The sequence below is a fragment of the Oryzias melastigma genome, unplaced genomic scaffold (assembly GCF_002922805.2).
Source record: "Oryzias melastigma strain HK-1 unplaced genomic scaffold, ASM292280v2 sc00335, whole genome shotgun sequence".
Lineage (NCBI taxonomy): Eukaryota > Metazoa > Chordata > Actinopteri > Beloniformes > Adrianichthyidae > Oryzias > Oryzias melastigma.
Genome location: NW_023416935.1, coordinates 27,873 through 44,028, shown reverse-complemented (window position 1 = coordinate 44,028; position 16,156 = coordinate 27,873). Strand labels below are relative to the sequence as shown.

General features: G+C 43.7%; 1 protein-coding gene across 2 annotated transcripts in view; it reads right to left on the bottom strand.

Moving 5' to 3' along the window:
* scn4ab (sodium channel, voltage-gated, type IV, alpha, b) overlaps window positions 1-16,156 on the bottom strand; it is a 56,505-nt gene that overhangs the window by 23,164 nt on the left and 17,185 nt on the right. For both annotated transcript variants that reach the window (XM_024262539.2, XM_024262540.2), the window contains 13 exons: window positions 15,305-15,423; window positions 12,872-12,961; window positions 11,531-11,659; window positions 11,292-11,383; window positions 10,758-11,024; window positions 10,180-10,243; window positions 9,973-10,114; window positions 9,680-9,880; window positions 9,503-9,608; window positions 2,832-3,070; window positions 2,458-2,529; window positions 2,267-2,368; window positions 1,835-2,191 (listed from right to left, as the gene is read on the bottom strand). In XM_024262539.2, coding sequence (XP_024118307.1) covers window positions 1,835-2,191; window positions 2,267-2,368; window positions 2,458-2,529; window positions 2,832-3,070; window positions 9,503-9,608; window positions 9,680-9,880; window positions 9,973-10,114; window positions 10,180-10,243; window positions 10,758-11,024; window positions 11,292-11,383; window positions 11,531-11,659; window positions 12,872-12,961; window positions 15,305-15,423 — 1,980 coding nt within the window. The remainder of the gene's footprint in view (window positions 1-1,834; window positions 2,192-2,266; window positions 2,369-2,457; window positions 2,530-2,831; window positions 3,071-9,502; window positions 9,609-9,679; window positions 9,881-9,972; window positions 10,115-10,179; window positions 10,244-10,757; window positions 11,025-11,291; window positions 11,384-11,530; window positions 11,660-12,871; window positions 12,962-15,304; window positions 15,424-16,156) is intronic.

Sequence of the window (16,156 nt, the reverse complement as noted above, 5' to 3'; positions counted from 1 at the left end):
GGGGGATTTTTTTCTCTCAGTTTTTGTAGATTTTGTAGATTTGGTTCCAGACATGTAAATGAAATCAGAAACTACAAGTTTTTTACATTTTTTTTATGTTCAAAGTTCAAAGAAATGTGAGTGTATATTTATGCTTTGAAGTACTTTTAAAATGCTTTCTAAAATTTGTGTTTTTTAAGCTTTTTAGAAATGTTTTTTTTTTTTAACTTTTTGATCCTATCAAATATCCAAACTGACCCTAAAACCGTGACAAAATCCAAACTGTGACACGATCCGAACTGTAAGTTTTGTGATCCATTTCACCCCTAGAGTGGGATTAAAGATGGGAAAACAAGCCATCCATATGCAAAACAAAACAATGCTTCCACAAGCTTTTTCCTGCACTAAGAAACTTGGCAAAAATGTTTGATCTTCTAAACTTTGTTAGCCTTAATTCATTAATGATGCATTAGGTGTTAGTGGCTGAAGAAGCTGCTCTAAGAAGAAAGTGGATGTAGCAAGACGCATGTCAGAAACCTTAACATGCATCAAGAGAGAGTCACTTGATGGGATCAATGATCAGATTGGAATAGAACTGCGTGCATGGCCCTGAAAAGCTTTATCCAATTACAACAAACGTTTAAATACGTCACACGTTGGATCGGAACAAATCATTTTCATATTTTCACAGAACTGTCTATAATACCGGAAAAAGCCATAGAAGTAGTAAGTTCCGTTTTAAACAAGCAAAGCTGCTGCTTTGAACAAGATGCTCCTTTGAGCATCCTTTCATTATTATTAATAATATTTTTGAGTGACTGTTCACACTTAATTTTCTAAATCCATGTGATCCGTTCTTGACTGCATAACCCTGGAGGAAGGGTCAGAGTTAGATATTTAGCTTTGGATTGCAATGCAGCAATGTGCATTTTGGCTGCATGTAAATACGTGGAAATAACAGCTTTTATTTAGTCTGGACATGAGTAGTAACACAAAAGGACTGTTCAGAGCGCAGAGCGGCATTTTCTCTTTCAAAAGACTCCTCTGTCAGATCACATGTCCCAAAGTGGCTCAGAGACACTGTTTTCCCAGGTGACACGGTTTTCCCGAGTCCGGCAGCTCGCTCACACAGAGCAGTCGGACGGACTACCGTCTGAAGATCATGCCGTAACAGAGCACCCTCCCCTCTTTGCAAATAAAGCAAAGAGTCCAGCGTTTTGGCTTGGAGACATGGTTCACCCGTGCAGAGCAGCCGGGCGGACTGCGGAAGCTCACACTAGAAAATAGCACCCTCCCCTGCATGCAATTATAAAGCTGAGTCTGGCTCCAGCCGATCCGTCCTGTTCATGCTCCGAGACTTCTCTGGAGCGCCACAACCCCTATGCATGCTGTAAAATCCAGTGCAGTAATGACCCAGGATCAGAATAGATTCTTTAAATGCATCTCGATCAGCTCAACAATCAGTATAACGCAGCTATCATGATCTGAAGGAAATTTTGATCTGAATGAGTCCGACCCCGGCAGAATATTCCGAATGGCGTGCTTACATTGCTTACATGGCGCATTTTTATTCTGATCAGGCGTTCATTCTGATTACTTGTGTCCATGTAAACGTAGCTACTGTCAGTCTGTCTGCATATATTATCTAATTTCTCCAGGGATCACAAACTCTCCACTCAATTGAAAACACACATACACAAATGCTCCATGACCCAAACACACGAAAACACGCCATCATGCTCATTTCAATCGTCACGTCTACTGTCTGATCCATTTTGTTAAACGGTTGCTTAAATAAAAATGATAATAACATCAAACACAATATAATACATTTTTAGAAACTATCAGGACTCACCACAAGATTTCCTATAACTAAAACCATCATAAAGACAATGAGACACATGGTCTGACCCGAGACCTCCATGCAGTCCCACATGGTCTCAATCCACTCGCCACATAGAATCCTGAAGATGATGAGGAAAGCGTGAAAGAAGTCATTCATGTGCCAACGTGGAAGTTCACAGTCCTCTGAAATGCGGCAGACACAGTCTTTGTAGTTTTTTCCAAACAGCTGCATGCCAACAACAGCAAAGATGAAGACGATGATGGCAAGAACCAAAGTCAGGTTCCCCAGAGCTCCGACGGAGTTCCCAATGATTTTGATCAACATGTTGAGGGTTGGCCAGGATTTGGCCAGCTTAAAGACACGCATCTGGACAGGAGACAGACAGAGCGGAGTGAAGGAGCAGCCCACATCTCACACCGACGACGAAGGGCCTGTACTGACCAGTCGAAAGGAGCGCAGCACCGACAAACCCTGAACATTGGCCAGTCCCAGCTCCACGAGACTCATGGTGACAATAATGCTATCAAATATGTTCCAACCCACCTGGAGACAGCACAATCAATGTAACACAATAACACTGGTGATATAGGACTATAGTCAAAGCCAATGCTTCACAGAGAAGCAATCCTGACCTGAAAATAGTAGTATGGATCCATGGCCAGAAGTTTGAGTATCATTTCAGCTGTGAAGATCCCAGTGAAGACCTGAAAGTTAGAGATAAAGGCGTTAGACAATATGATCCTCTTTATCTAAACAAGGTAAAAGGTTTTTCTGCTAAATTATTATGTTACTAACTAAACAGATGACCAGTAGATCACATGGAATCTACTTGTCGCCTTTGTCTGAAAAGTGGCGATGAGTTTGAGTTTTCCCCCAATTTTTGCTATTTACTGTTTGTTTGCTTTATTAATGAGTCTGTACAGTAAATTCACCATGCTGGGATCAATAAAGTATCTTTAGCTTATCTTATCTTTTCAATTATTATTATTCGGTCTTCATCACTCACCAGATTTCCAATGCTGAGCAGCTCCTCAAACTTTTCTGTCATTGGATAATGCTCCATGGCCATAAAGACAGTGTTGAGAACGATGCAGATGGTGATGGTGAGGTCAACAAACGGGTCCATGATGATGGTGTACAGCAGCCGTTTCAGCCAACGCCAGCAGCCACAACAGTCCCACTTCAAAAAGATGTCAGAAAACGTGTACCAGCATGGAGGACAGGGCCTCTGGTCATCGTCATAGCCTGAAACACAAATAACTCTTGACCTGGGGATAGATCTTCTCCTGCAGAAAAAAAGGTACTAAAATGGAAACTTCTAATCCAAGAAACTGCAGAGGAAACTGTTGGTCGGTTTTTGCCAAGCTCACTACGCTAAGTATTATCCTTGCCATATTTTTGTCACTGAAGGGTACTGTTGTAGAACAGACTGATTGATATACTGTATGTGTGTTTTTTTTTTGTTGTTTGTTTTTTGTAAATTATAGTGTAATGAAATTGCCCTCCGGACACCTATCCAGTGCTTTTGCGGAGCCGGCTGCAGACACATTGCCAGTTAGCCACTTAAGAAAACAGAAAAATGTGTATCAGCCTCTTGGCCACTCCATGTCTGTTCCTTGAGACAGGTCCAGTGCTCTGATCGTACACTAATTCTCTGTATAGCCTCAATTATTGAATTTGAGCCTATTTTATTTATGTTCTCACCTGCAAATACTATATGCCCATCCACATAGCAATGTGTAGTTGGTTGTAGATGTACCTTTTTTGTTTGTTTTGTATATGTATTGAGCATAAAAGCGGCAGAAAAATACATTTTCTTCAAACTGCTCCCTTTCATTTCCTCAGCAAAATATGCCTTGTATTGTTTTAATGTATTATGTTAATTTTTTCTGAGGAAATAAATGAAAAGACTAACTAACTTTATTTAATAGTGTTAATCTTTTTTAGTTATTTTTTTCATTTTGTTGAGCTAAATCTTCTTCCAAATAAGAGACTGGGATGCACCAGAACCCATTTAAGAAATTAGGTTTTTTTTTACACTCACTTAAAGGACAGGGCAACATGGGGCGGGTAAAATTATGGATGTCCCAATCAGAACATTTTATATCCTCAATCCGATTCTAATTTTGATAATGATACAGATGCTAAGTCTCAATCTGAAGCGTTTGTAAAGTTTTTTTTTTTTTTTTTTATGTCATAAACTTATCCAGGTTGGTTCCCATTTATTTATATTTTCCCTTTTTTAATCTTTTAACCTTTAAAAAGATAAATTATGTGAAGAAGCTCCAACATTCAAATAAAAAATCCAACTATCAACTAGAGAATGTAGCCACGAGGGAGCTGAAGTCAGGGTCTCATTGTGCAACACAGTCGCAGTAAAATACATATACCACGACTTTGCACTCTGAAATACCGTGTATAATATACGCCAAACACGGTTTTTGCGTGCATATGATACGCAATGGTAGAGAATAGGTTGCGCCGGCGTACAATATACATGACTTTTTAGGTTTTGTTTTGGTCACGTGGTCAGAAATCCTCCGGCTCTTTCCTAAATGACGTCGTTCCTGGTTAAGGTTAGGATTACGGTTATGGTTAGGGTTAGAAAAGCAAATTGTTCATTTGTGGGGCAGTCTGTGATGCTCACGCCTCCACCAGGGGACGTGTCAATCATGGAAAACACATTTAACACGTTTAGGACCGCGCGTATTATATGCACGCAAAATCCGGTTTTGGAGTATATTATACACGGTATTTCCCAAATCGTGGCATATGTACGCATTTTACTGAGACTGGGCTGCATTGTGCCTGTCCCAAGCCCGGATAAATACAGAGGGTTGTGTCAGGAAGGGCATCCGACGTAAAATTTGCCAAATTAAATATGCGAATCAGACCTACAATATCCATACCGGATCGGTCGAGGCCCGGGTTAACAACGACCGCCATCGGTGCTGTTCACCGACAGGGTGCCGGTGGAAATTGGACTACTGTTGGTGGAAGAAGGAGAGGAGGAAGGCGGGTTCGTAGGGAGAGAGAGAAGAGGAAAGTCACTAGTGTTGGACTGAGAGTTGGGACTTTGAATGTTGGAACTATGACAGGAAAGGGTAGAGAGTTAGTGGACATGATGCAGAGGAGAAAGGTAGACATACTGTGTGTCCAGGAGACCAGGTGGAAAGGTAGCAAGGCTAGAAGTTTAGGAGCAGGGTTCAAGTTGTTCTATCATGGTGGAGATGGGAAGAGAAATGGAGTAGGAGTTATCCTAAAGGAGGAGTTTGTTAGGAGTGTTGTGGAGGTAAAAAGAGTGTCAGATAGAGTGATGAGTCTGAAGATAGAAATGGAGGGTGTCATGTTCAATGTTGTTAGTGGGTATGCCCCACAGGTAGGATGTGAGCTGGAAGAGAAGGAGAAGTTCTGGTTGGATCTTGATGAAGTGATGATGAGCATCCCTGGAAATGAGAGAGTTGTCATTGGTGCAGATTTCAATGGTCATGTTGGTGCAGGAAACCGAGGTGATGAGGAGGTGATGGGCAGGTTTGGTATCCAGGAGAGGAATGTAGAAGGACAGATGGTGGTTGATTTTGCAAAAAAGATGGAAATGGCGATAGTGAATACATTCTTTGAGAAGAGACAGGAACATAGAGTGACCTATAAGAGTGGAGGTAGAAGCACACAGATAGACTACATCTTGTGTAGACGGTGTAATCTGAAGGAGATCAGTGACTGTAAAGTAGTGGTTGGTGAGAGTGTTTCCAGACAGCACAGGATGGTGGTGTGTAGAATGACTCTGGTGATGAAGATTTTTATCTTATCATTTTTAATATTTATTTTAAAGTTTTTTTATTTTTTTATGTAAAGCATTGTGAATTGTCTTTGCACATGACATGTGCTATGCTAATAAACTTGTCTTTCCTTGCCTATCCCTATTGCCAGAAATGCATTTCTTAAACATATATCTTTAACAGAGCACCCCATTAACTATTGCCTCATGGAACGTGTGTACGCTGCTGGACAGAGGCGACTCGGATAGACCACAGAGACGCACAGCACTCATTGCGAGTGAGCTAGCCAGGTACAACATTGACATCGCTGCACTAAGTGAGACTAGACTAGCAGCAAAAGGTGAACTCTCCGAGCGAGGTTCCGGCTACACCTTCTATTGGAGTGGTCGCAGACCTGAGGAGAGACGTGAAGCTGGAGTTGGCTTTGCAGTGAAAACAACCCTCGTTGGCAAGCTGGCTGGTCCACCGAAGGGAGTCAACGCTCATCTGATAACGATGAGACTCCCCAATCACAACGAGAAGAAGTTTACCACCATTGTCAGTGCCTATGCTCCCACCATGACCAACCCGGATGAGGTCAAAGACAAGTTCTATGAGGACTTGTATGCCGTCGTCACCACTGTTCCCAACGATGATAAGCTCATCATTCTCGGTTGTGACACCACCTCCTGGGATGGAGTGATTGGGAAGTATGGGATTGGTCACTGTAATAGCAACGGTCTACTACTTCTCCAGACTTGCGCCGAGCTTGGCCTCCTGATCACAAACACCGTTTTTCGCCTCCCTACCCGAAACAGGACATCTTGGATGCACCCCCGCTCCAAGCATTGGCATCTAATTGCCTATGTCATTGTCAGGAAGAGGGACAGGCAGGACGTTCGAGTCACGAAGGCCATATGCGGCGCCGAGTGCTGGACAGACCACCGGCTAATCGTCTCCAAACTCAACCTGCGCATCCAACACAAGAGACGCCCCCAGGGAATGAAAGCACCCAAACGCCTAAACGTCACTAAGCTAAAAGTGGGCAACACCAAGCAGCATCTTGTTGAAACACTGGAGGAACGTCTTGAGACCACCATGCTGGATAGCCAGAATGTGGAAGCAGCATGGAGTGCACTACGTGACACAGTGTACAGCACTGCAATGGAGTGCCTCGGGCCTCCTGCCAGGAAACACAGACTGGTTCGATGAGAACTGCACTGAGATCAAGCAGCTGCTGGAAGAGAAAAACAAAGCCTACAGAGCCCACATAGAGGATCCCAAATCACAGTCAAAGCAAGAAAAACTGAAAAATGCTCGCAGCACTACCCAACTGAAGTTACGTCAGATGCAGGACTCCTGGCTGAGCAGCAAGGCTGATGAGATCCAAAGCTTTGCAGACAGGAATGACATGAAAAACTTTTACAACGGTCTGAAAGAAGTCTACGGTCCTTCCACCTCTGGATCTGCCCCTCTCCTCAGTGCTGACGGGACAACCCTAATCACTGACAAAGATAAAATCCTTGAGAGATGGGCAGAGCACTTTGACACCGTACTGAACCAACTCTCCTCCATCAATGATGAAGCCATCGATCGTCTCCCCCAGGTCCCAATTAATGAGACGCTGGATGCCATCCCAACTCTGGAAGAGACTAAGGAAGCCATCTGTCTGCTGTCCAGTGGTAAAGCACCTGGATCGGACTCCATTCCAGCTGAAGTCTACTAAGAAGGCGGCACGGCACTGACAGAAAAGCTTCATCAGCTGTTCCAGCTTATCTGGCAACATGAGACTGTCCCACAAGACTTCAAAGATGCCTCCATAGTACACCTGTACAAACGAAAAGGAAACAGACAGGCCTGTGACAATCATCGGGGTATTTCCTTGCTGTCCATTGCAGGAAAAACTCTGGCCAGACTGCTTCTCAACCGTCTCATCGTACACCTCGAGCAAGGTCTCCTACCAGAGTCAGTGCGGCTTCCGGAAAGAACGCAGGACTATCGACATGATCTTTGCTGCTAGGCAGCTCCAGGAGAAGTGTCAGGAACAGAACGCCGACCTCTACTCCACATATGTCGATCTGACCAAGGCCTTTGATACTGTCAGTAGAGATGGTCTTTGGAGAATCATGGCGAAGTACGGATGCCCCAAGAAGTTCATTGCCATCATAAAACAATTACATGATGGCATGCTGGCTCAAGTTCAAGAAAACGGAGAGACCTCATCACCTTTTGCTGTCTCAAATGGAGTAAAGCAAGGGTGCGTCCTTGCTCCTACCCTATTCAGCCTCATGTTTTCTGCAATGCTGACTGACGCTTTTGGAGACGCTGACACAGGCATTGGCATCAGATATCGTACAGATGGCTCGCTCTTCAACCTCAGGAGGCTTCATGCGAAAACCAAGGTTAAAACAGACACCATCAATGACTTCCTGTTTGCTGATGACTGTGCCCTCAACCCTGCCACCGAAGCTGACATGCAACACAGCGTTGACAAGTTCTCTGCTGCTTATGACAACTTTGGTCTCACAATTAGCACAAAGAAGACAGAGGTGATGCATCAGCCAGCTCCAGAAACACCCTACGTTGAACCCAATATCTTCATCAACGGGCAACGGCTGAACTCTGTGGACAAGTTTACATACTTGGGCAGCACTCTCTCACGGACAGTTGTCATTGACGATGAGGTGAGTGCCAGACTTGCTAAGGCCAGCGCAGCCTTCGGCAGACTCACCAAGAACGTCTGGCACAGAAGAGGCATCACCCTAGAAACAAAGCTTAAGGTGTACAAAGCCGTAGTTCTCACCACACTGCTCTACGGATGTGAGTCATGGACTGTTTACAAACGCCATGCCAAGAAGCTCAACCACTTCCATACCACCAGCCTCAGAAAACTTCTCTGCATTAAGTGGCAAGACAAGATTCCTAACACAGAGGTGCTCTCCCGTGCGAACATGCCCAGCATCTATACCACCTTGATGCAGGCCCAGCTTCGCTGGGCAGGCCATGTTGTTCGCATGCCAGACCACCGACTTCCCAAGAAACTGCTGTATGGCGAACTGAGGCATGGCAAACGCTCCCATGGCGGGCAAAAGAAGCGATTCAAAGACAATATCAAAGCTTCTCTTAAAGCCTTCATCATTGACCACCACGCATGGGAGACGACAGCACTCAACAGATCAAAATGGCAAGCTGCTGTCCACAGAGGTGCCAAAGCCTGCGAGGCCCACAGGAACGCCGCCGCAGAGCAGCGCAGACAGGTCAGGAAAACAGGCGCCAAGCCCCAATCAGCTGCCACCATTCCCTGTCCGCACTGCACCAGACTCTTCAGAGCGCCAATTGGTCTGACCAGCCATCTAGGCACCCAGAGAGGCCAACCCACCCACCCTCAGGAAGACTAGATGGTCTTCATCGATCCCGATGGACGAACAACATCTTTAACATCATCTCCAGACATTTGGGATAGACACATTAAACTCCACATAAACCACAGATATCTGGTGGGTGTATCCAGCTATAGAATACTCCTCAGTAGGAAGGGTCCGGTTTTCCATTTCTTATTATGAAAAATGTTGTCAATGAAATGCAAAGACTAGCATGTTAGATCTGTTTTCAGAATGAGAAGGTGCTCAAACAAGTAAATGGGAAAACCTTGTGAGTGACACAGGAGGAAGAAGAAGAGCCAGAAGACCCATCAATATATGTACACCTTCACTCACAGATGATGGTGGAACTTCCATTGAAAGAGCTAGCTAGACCATCAAGAGCAATTTGGTGCTCAGTAACTTGCTCAAGGACACTAACAAATCAGCAGAGATTAGCGGGAACTAGACCTACGGTTTCTGTGGTCTTCCTCCTGGATTCTACATCAGGCCACATGATAGTGTGTTCATTCAGGTTAATGTACATGCATTGTGTTTACCATCCACTGCAATGTTTTCTTGCTCTTTGCTCTTTGATTCTTCCACTGAATTATTTCTCTGAGGGTCAGGGTTTTGTTTCTGAAGCAGCGCCATCTTGCATGCCACCTGTGGTGAAAACAGACACACTTTCAACTCTGAGCTCAAATAATTTAAAGAATGTCCTCAACACTTCACACCTCTTCATCTCGCTTCTTCAGTGCCTCCAAAATCTGAGCATACTCCTCCTCCTTCTGCTTGGCCTCAGCCATGGTGGCCTCATTCTGCTCAGCATACGCCATGGCAACCACTGCCAAGATGAGGTTAATAAGGTAGAAGGAGCCAAGGAAGATGACTATCACAAAGAAGATCATGTAGGTTTTTCCTGCTGCTCGAAGTGTCTACAGAGACACAGAAAGGAGGCTGTGCATGCTGCTCTTATTCAACACTTAAAGGACATCTCAGTTGTAAATATTGGTGGTCCAGGACTAACCAATTGGAAGAGGTTCTCCCAGAAGTCCTGGGTCATTAGTCTAAATAGAGCCAGGAATGCCCAAGAAAAAGAGTCGTAACTGGTGTAACCATAGTTTGGGTTTCTCCCCGCCTTGAGACAGGTGTAGCCATCCGGACAGACCCTGAACAAAGAATTATTATGAATGTTGTTGTTGTCTTTGTTATTGTTGCTGCTATTGTTGTTTACCCAGCATCAGAGCTGTTTCCACACAGCAGTGCGTCGATATGACCAGGAATGTAGTAATAATTCTCTGGTAAAGACAAAGAAGTAGAATTCATGTTGAAATGGAGAAACTGTATGACTACAGGTCATCATAAAGTTTAAATAATGTCACCAGAACCAGAACTGTTCTTACAAAAGACAGAGAACTAAAGATCTTAAACATAAATTTGGATAATCTAACTGATACAGAGACAACAAGTTCTGCTTAATACAAATATGGTTTGATGTGGAACGTTTCAACATGTACATTTATCAACTGTAAAATGCATATAAAAGAGAACAGCAGGAATCTGGTTGAGATCAGTATTTTTGAATACCAGTTATGAAGGAGTCAGATGCAGTAAAACAGAACTAAGACATTCCGTCTGGTTTTATTAAGAAATTGATCATAAATATTGCGGCTGGTCCGACTCATAAAACATGTTTTCCAACAATGACAGAAGCCAAAAACACATGAAACCATAAGCTAGCAGACCGCTAGTAGACTTTTTGTAGGACAATAAGATATAAACTTCTATGTAAATAAAGTGTGGTGAGTTTACCTGGGTTGTTTATGTGCTCATAAAAGTCAAAGCCAGTGCCGTTGTCTCCACTGGTGTTATTGACATAGAAACTGCTATTAAAGCCATCAGATGCTGAATGGTTGCTCAGAAACTCTGAGGGCATCAGCACACATTTTTGCCTCAGGTTTCCCATGAAAAGCTGGAGACCAATCAGAGCGAAGACACTAAGGCAGAACACAGTCAGGACCATCACATCGCCCAGCTTCTTCACTGATTGGATTAGAGCTCCAACAATTGTCTTCAAACCTGAGAAGAAGGTGGGAACATTAAGCAGACTGATCAATCAGAAAGTATTGCTGTTATAACCATAACCTCAGACCAGCATGGTAAATAACTGAGAGGAAACAGAAAATCTTTCTGCTCTGTGGATGTTCATTTACTCATCCACTGCTTACCAGTGATGGGGCCATGTTTTATTTAAAACAATAAAGAATACACATTTATGTTTAAATTCTGAAGAGAAACTCTGAATGACAGTTAGAATTGCACTAGAAAAAGAAAACAAATACCTACCTGGAATGACAGTGATGGTTTTCAGTGCTCGAAGAACTCTAAACGTCCTCAGAGCTGAAACATTTCCCAAGTCAACAAACTCTGTCAGATACCTGGAGCACAGAGATGCATTGTGGTCATTTTATAGCCTTCATAATCTACTGTGCTTTAGCAAACAATCTAGATACAGGCTAAGTGAACTCCAAAAAAATACATCAATAAAACTGTCAGAGTTGGTCAGCTGAGATGCTGGTCATTACGCCATGCTGATGACCATGAAGTCCAGCCAATTCCAGGGATCCCTGAGGAAGGTGAAGTCTCCAATGCAAAACCCTCTGGAAAAAACTTTGACCGTTGCTTCAAAGGTGTAGATGCCTGTAAATACGTATCTGTGCAGAGAGAAACAGCCGTCAGAGACACCAAAGCTTCCTGTGGAGAGGATTCACACAACAGCAAAATTAGCCAAACAAAACAACAATTGCACAAAACTAGTATCTTTCACAAAACAGTTGTTCAGAAAATGAGTCAAAAACAATAATAACAAATCTCTAAAAAAATATTTTATCATTTATTATTCAAGGCTCACGTATATCACAAACTGCATTTTTTCATCTACGTAATATAGCTAGGATCAGGAATATGTTATCTAAAAGTGACGCTGAAAAACTCATCCATGCATTTGTTACGTCTAGACTGGATTACTGTAACTCTTTACTAATAGCATGCCCGAAAAGTTCTTTAAAAAGTTTTCAGCTTGTCCAGAATGCAGCAGCAAGACTGTTAGCAGGAACTAGTAGAAGAGAACACATCACTCCTGTGTTAGCTTCTCTCCACTGGCTCCCAGTTGAATCCAGGATCAAGTTCAAAATCCTCCTGTTAACCTATAAGGCTCTGAATGGTGTGGCCCCATCCTATATTAGAGATCTCATAGTTCCTTACCAACCATAGATAACAATGCCTATTGTCATGCTGAGAATAGTTGGGCAGTGACTTCAAAAATGGATAAAGATTGGGTCTGAATCCATCATTTCTCTTCAGGAAGAGATTTCTCATTTTTACAAAGATGGCTTATTTGACTTCTGTCAAACCAGCAATGTTTCATGGAGAGGATCTGGACCTCACTGTCTTCTAAGAATGTCTTCAACCCTCGTGCTCTCTGATGGGGTCTAGATGACCCACCTTTACATTCTGGTGTTAACCCTTCCATGACAAAGGTGGACAAGACTTCATGTCTGTCATTGGACACCAGTAAAGATCCACAATCATTTAAAAAAAAGTTCAGCGCACTGTCTTATGGTTCCAGATGACCCACTTTTAATGTGAACAAGCCTAGGAGAGCGGAAGGGTCTCGGTGGGGTAGACTCTGGTCCACTGGAATCGAGCCTCTTGTGTTTGCTCATGCATTGATTCTATTCAAATACATCACTTGGAGCTGGATTGATCCATCTGTCTGTCATCAATCCATCATCCATCCATCATCCATTCATTCGTCATCCATTCGTCCATTATCGATCATCCATCTATCCATCCATCAGACTGATTGACTGTCCCTCCATAGAACAGACACAGATGAGTTTTTTGTGTTTTGTGTGAATACTCACTCCACAGTCTTGCTCCATGCTGGAGGGTCACTCATGGTCATGAAGACACAGTTGGTCAGAATGGTCACCATGATGAACAAACTAAAAAAAGTTTTGGTTTTAAGGAACAAGACATTTTTTGGAAGAAAATAATAATAATAATAATAATAATAATAATAATAATAAAAACAATTGGCTGGATGGCTCAGTGGGCTAAGTATAGGTTTGCACCCAGGAGCCCTGGGTTCAATTCCCAGGGTTGTCCACTGATCCCCACCCAGATTGGGTCCTTAGGCAAGACCCTTGACGCTGCTGCCTAACTGGGTCCCTGTGCCCCTCAAGTACAGGGTTGTGTCAGGAAGGGCATCTGGCGTAAAAACAAATCACTGATGCGAAACACTGGGTGCTGTTTAGCTGTGGCGACCTCGAAAGGGATAAGTTGAAAGGTGAAGAAGAAGATATAAATAAAAAAAGCAGATGGGGAGAACTTTGAGTAAACTATTTCCTAAGAGTCTGAAAAACCTGAACCAAAATGGTTTCTTTCAAAATCAAGCATTAAAACAACAGAATCAACCCCTTATCCTTCAGACTGCAGGACTTCAATAAATACAATTGTATTAGAAAAACGATCTCATTCAGAAGCACTCTGCTGGTTTGGAAGTTTTAGGATTAAAACTGAAGTGTGATGCACTTTAACAGGAAGCTGGATCTAACCAAATATACGTATTAAAACATCCCTTAAATATACAGCACATCCTCAACACACAATCGCTTTGCATTAAAGACAAAAAGATTAAAAAATACAGAAAGTGAAAATAACACAAATGAGTCTCCAATAAATTAACTGGACTGTGATGGTTGTCACTCTCTTCTTGTTATTTGTCTTAGATGGGTGAAAAGTCTTCAAATGAGCTTGTTGATTAAATATTATTAAATCATATTCAATGTTCCCAGATTGTCTTTAGATGTAATGTATCCATCTAGTTTTTAATTAATGTATTTCACATTTCTAATAAAAGTACATTACATAGGCTAATGACAATTTCCCATTCCTTTGAGGGAAGAATGCCATCAAAAGTGAGAGCAGATGACAAGAGAACCAAAGATGTTAGCTCAGAGGATCCTTCAGAAGAACACAGACAGGCAGAAGGAGTGCACTTTGTCTTTGCAGATCAGAGAGCTGGCAGATCGTGGTGAGAGGTACAGTACTGGAGGAGTTCCAGATGGAGGAGGATCAGCGTGGTACTCATTCTGGCTCCTGTGGTACTGGACAGATGGACAGATGAGTTAGGACTGGAGTCTTCATGGACTAAGACTGAGAGGGACTCAAGTGGAATGGGGATGTTACAGGAAGCAGAGGTGAAGAAGATGAAGGACTGAAACCTCTCAGGATGAACAGTTCAGAACAACAGCGAGCCTGGGAGGCTGTGGAGAGGCGTGTTTACGCAGGCTGGAGCGGGTGGAGAAAGGTTTCAGGTGTGGAGATCAGGTGTAGAAGCCTGCCAGCATCTAGGTTGTTGATTTAGAGCAAGGGTAGGCAACCCTGATCTGGCACGTTCTTATTTGCTGGACACACCTGATCCAGGTAATTGTCATTAGTCCCTACTCATGACAATTGCTGGAAAACATGTAAGACTCGATTCCTGGATTTGGGCACATCTAGTCTAGAGACTCTGATGCAGAGACAGGAGGTGGAGCTGGGGCAGCAGAGATGAAGATGCTGAGGATTTCTCTGGGAGTGACAGGACGGATCAGGGATGAATCTATCAGAGGATCAGATCAAGGTGGGGATCAATGCAGAGAAGCAGATGGAGATGGGTTGTTTACATTCAGAGGAGGAACAGGGATGATGTTAGTAAAAGGATGCCGTGGTGGGAGCTCTCAGGGCGGAGACTCAGGTGGTTGAGCAGGTCAGCTAATGATCGGAGGGTCAACGGTTCAAGCTCTGGTCCACCCAGTCAACTGTTGTTTGGTTTCTTTGGTGAGACGCTTCCCCCTCCCTGTCTCCATTATGGCTCCACTGGTGAATGAACGTTCTGGCAGCCACAACACCTGCCTTTAGGAAATAATCCATATCTAGTCTATCACCTGCTGTCCCTTTAATAGGAACAGAGATGAGCTGGCAGGTAAATGGTAAAATGGCATTTACTTATTTAGCCCTTTACCACCTTCTAAGAAGGAAGTGCTTTACAGTCCCATTCACCCATAAACACATTCACACACTGATGGCAGTCCCACTGCCAAAAACTGAAACCACCAGGATCAACGTGGGGTTCAGTGCCTTGCTCAACAACACTTTGACCCATGAGCTAGCAGAGAGGGAACCACACCTACAAACTCCCCATCAGAGGTCGGCCACTCTACCCTTGCCCCAGGAGAACATCAGACCATAAACATACATATACAATTGAAATGACCTGAATCCTGTTATAAGACAGAGAAAATGAAGGATATGAATGGATGAGGATTCGAATGGAAAAGATCCTTAAAGGATTGAAGGGAGTTAGAAGGTAACACGCTGGCTCGGCGTTAAACCTGTAGATGACGTTCCCTTTACTGAGCACGATGAAGGTCTGTGGAGAGACAGGATTACATTAGTGTTTGGCAGACAGACAAGTGAAACAGTGAGCAGTCTTTAGACAGAATGATATACTAACTGTTGATAAGAACTGTGATAGTGTAGCAGGATGAAATGGGTGCACCTGCTACACCGATGTTGGCAATCCTTCTGATTGCCCAAAGAGTGAATTGCTTTGTCCTTGTCACACTGCACTCTGGAGAGGGGATGCCTTACTGAGCTGCAGGTTCCAGGCTCAGTCAGTGAGCACCTGAAACCTGGTGTATGGACCTGTAGCACAAAGGTTCCCGCTTCACTGCACCAGAAGAGCAAGGCTGTGCTTCAAGTTAATAGTGATGCTCTGATCCTCCTGCCTGTCCTTCACAGGGTCGGACCGTGAGCCCCTCCTGTTTTGTCTGTGTTGCCTTGCTTGGCTTTGTTTTTATGTCATCTGATTTTATGATAATTACTCTTTTTACTTGGTTATGATTGGCGCCTGATTGCTGCCCTGAATGGCCTTTGCTCGAACGCCAGAGCCTCTAACCTTTTTACCTCCCCCTCCTGGCTGGCCTTTGCATAGACTGCAGGACGCTCGGGGGGGGTGACTACTTTGTCTGGCTGCTGGACCAGGAAGCTGTTGTCACTTTTGTCCACTGGACCGTGGATGTGCTGTAAGTGTCATTGCATCGCTCAGTCAACAAGCCACTGCAGCATCTAGGAGCGTGGAGTGTGTGTGTGTGTGTGTGTGT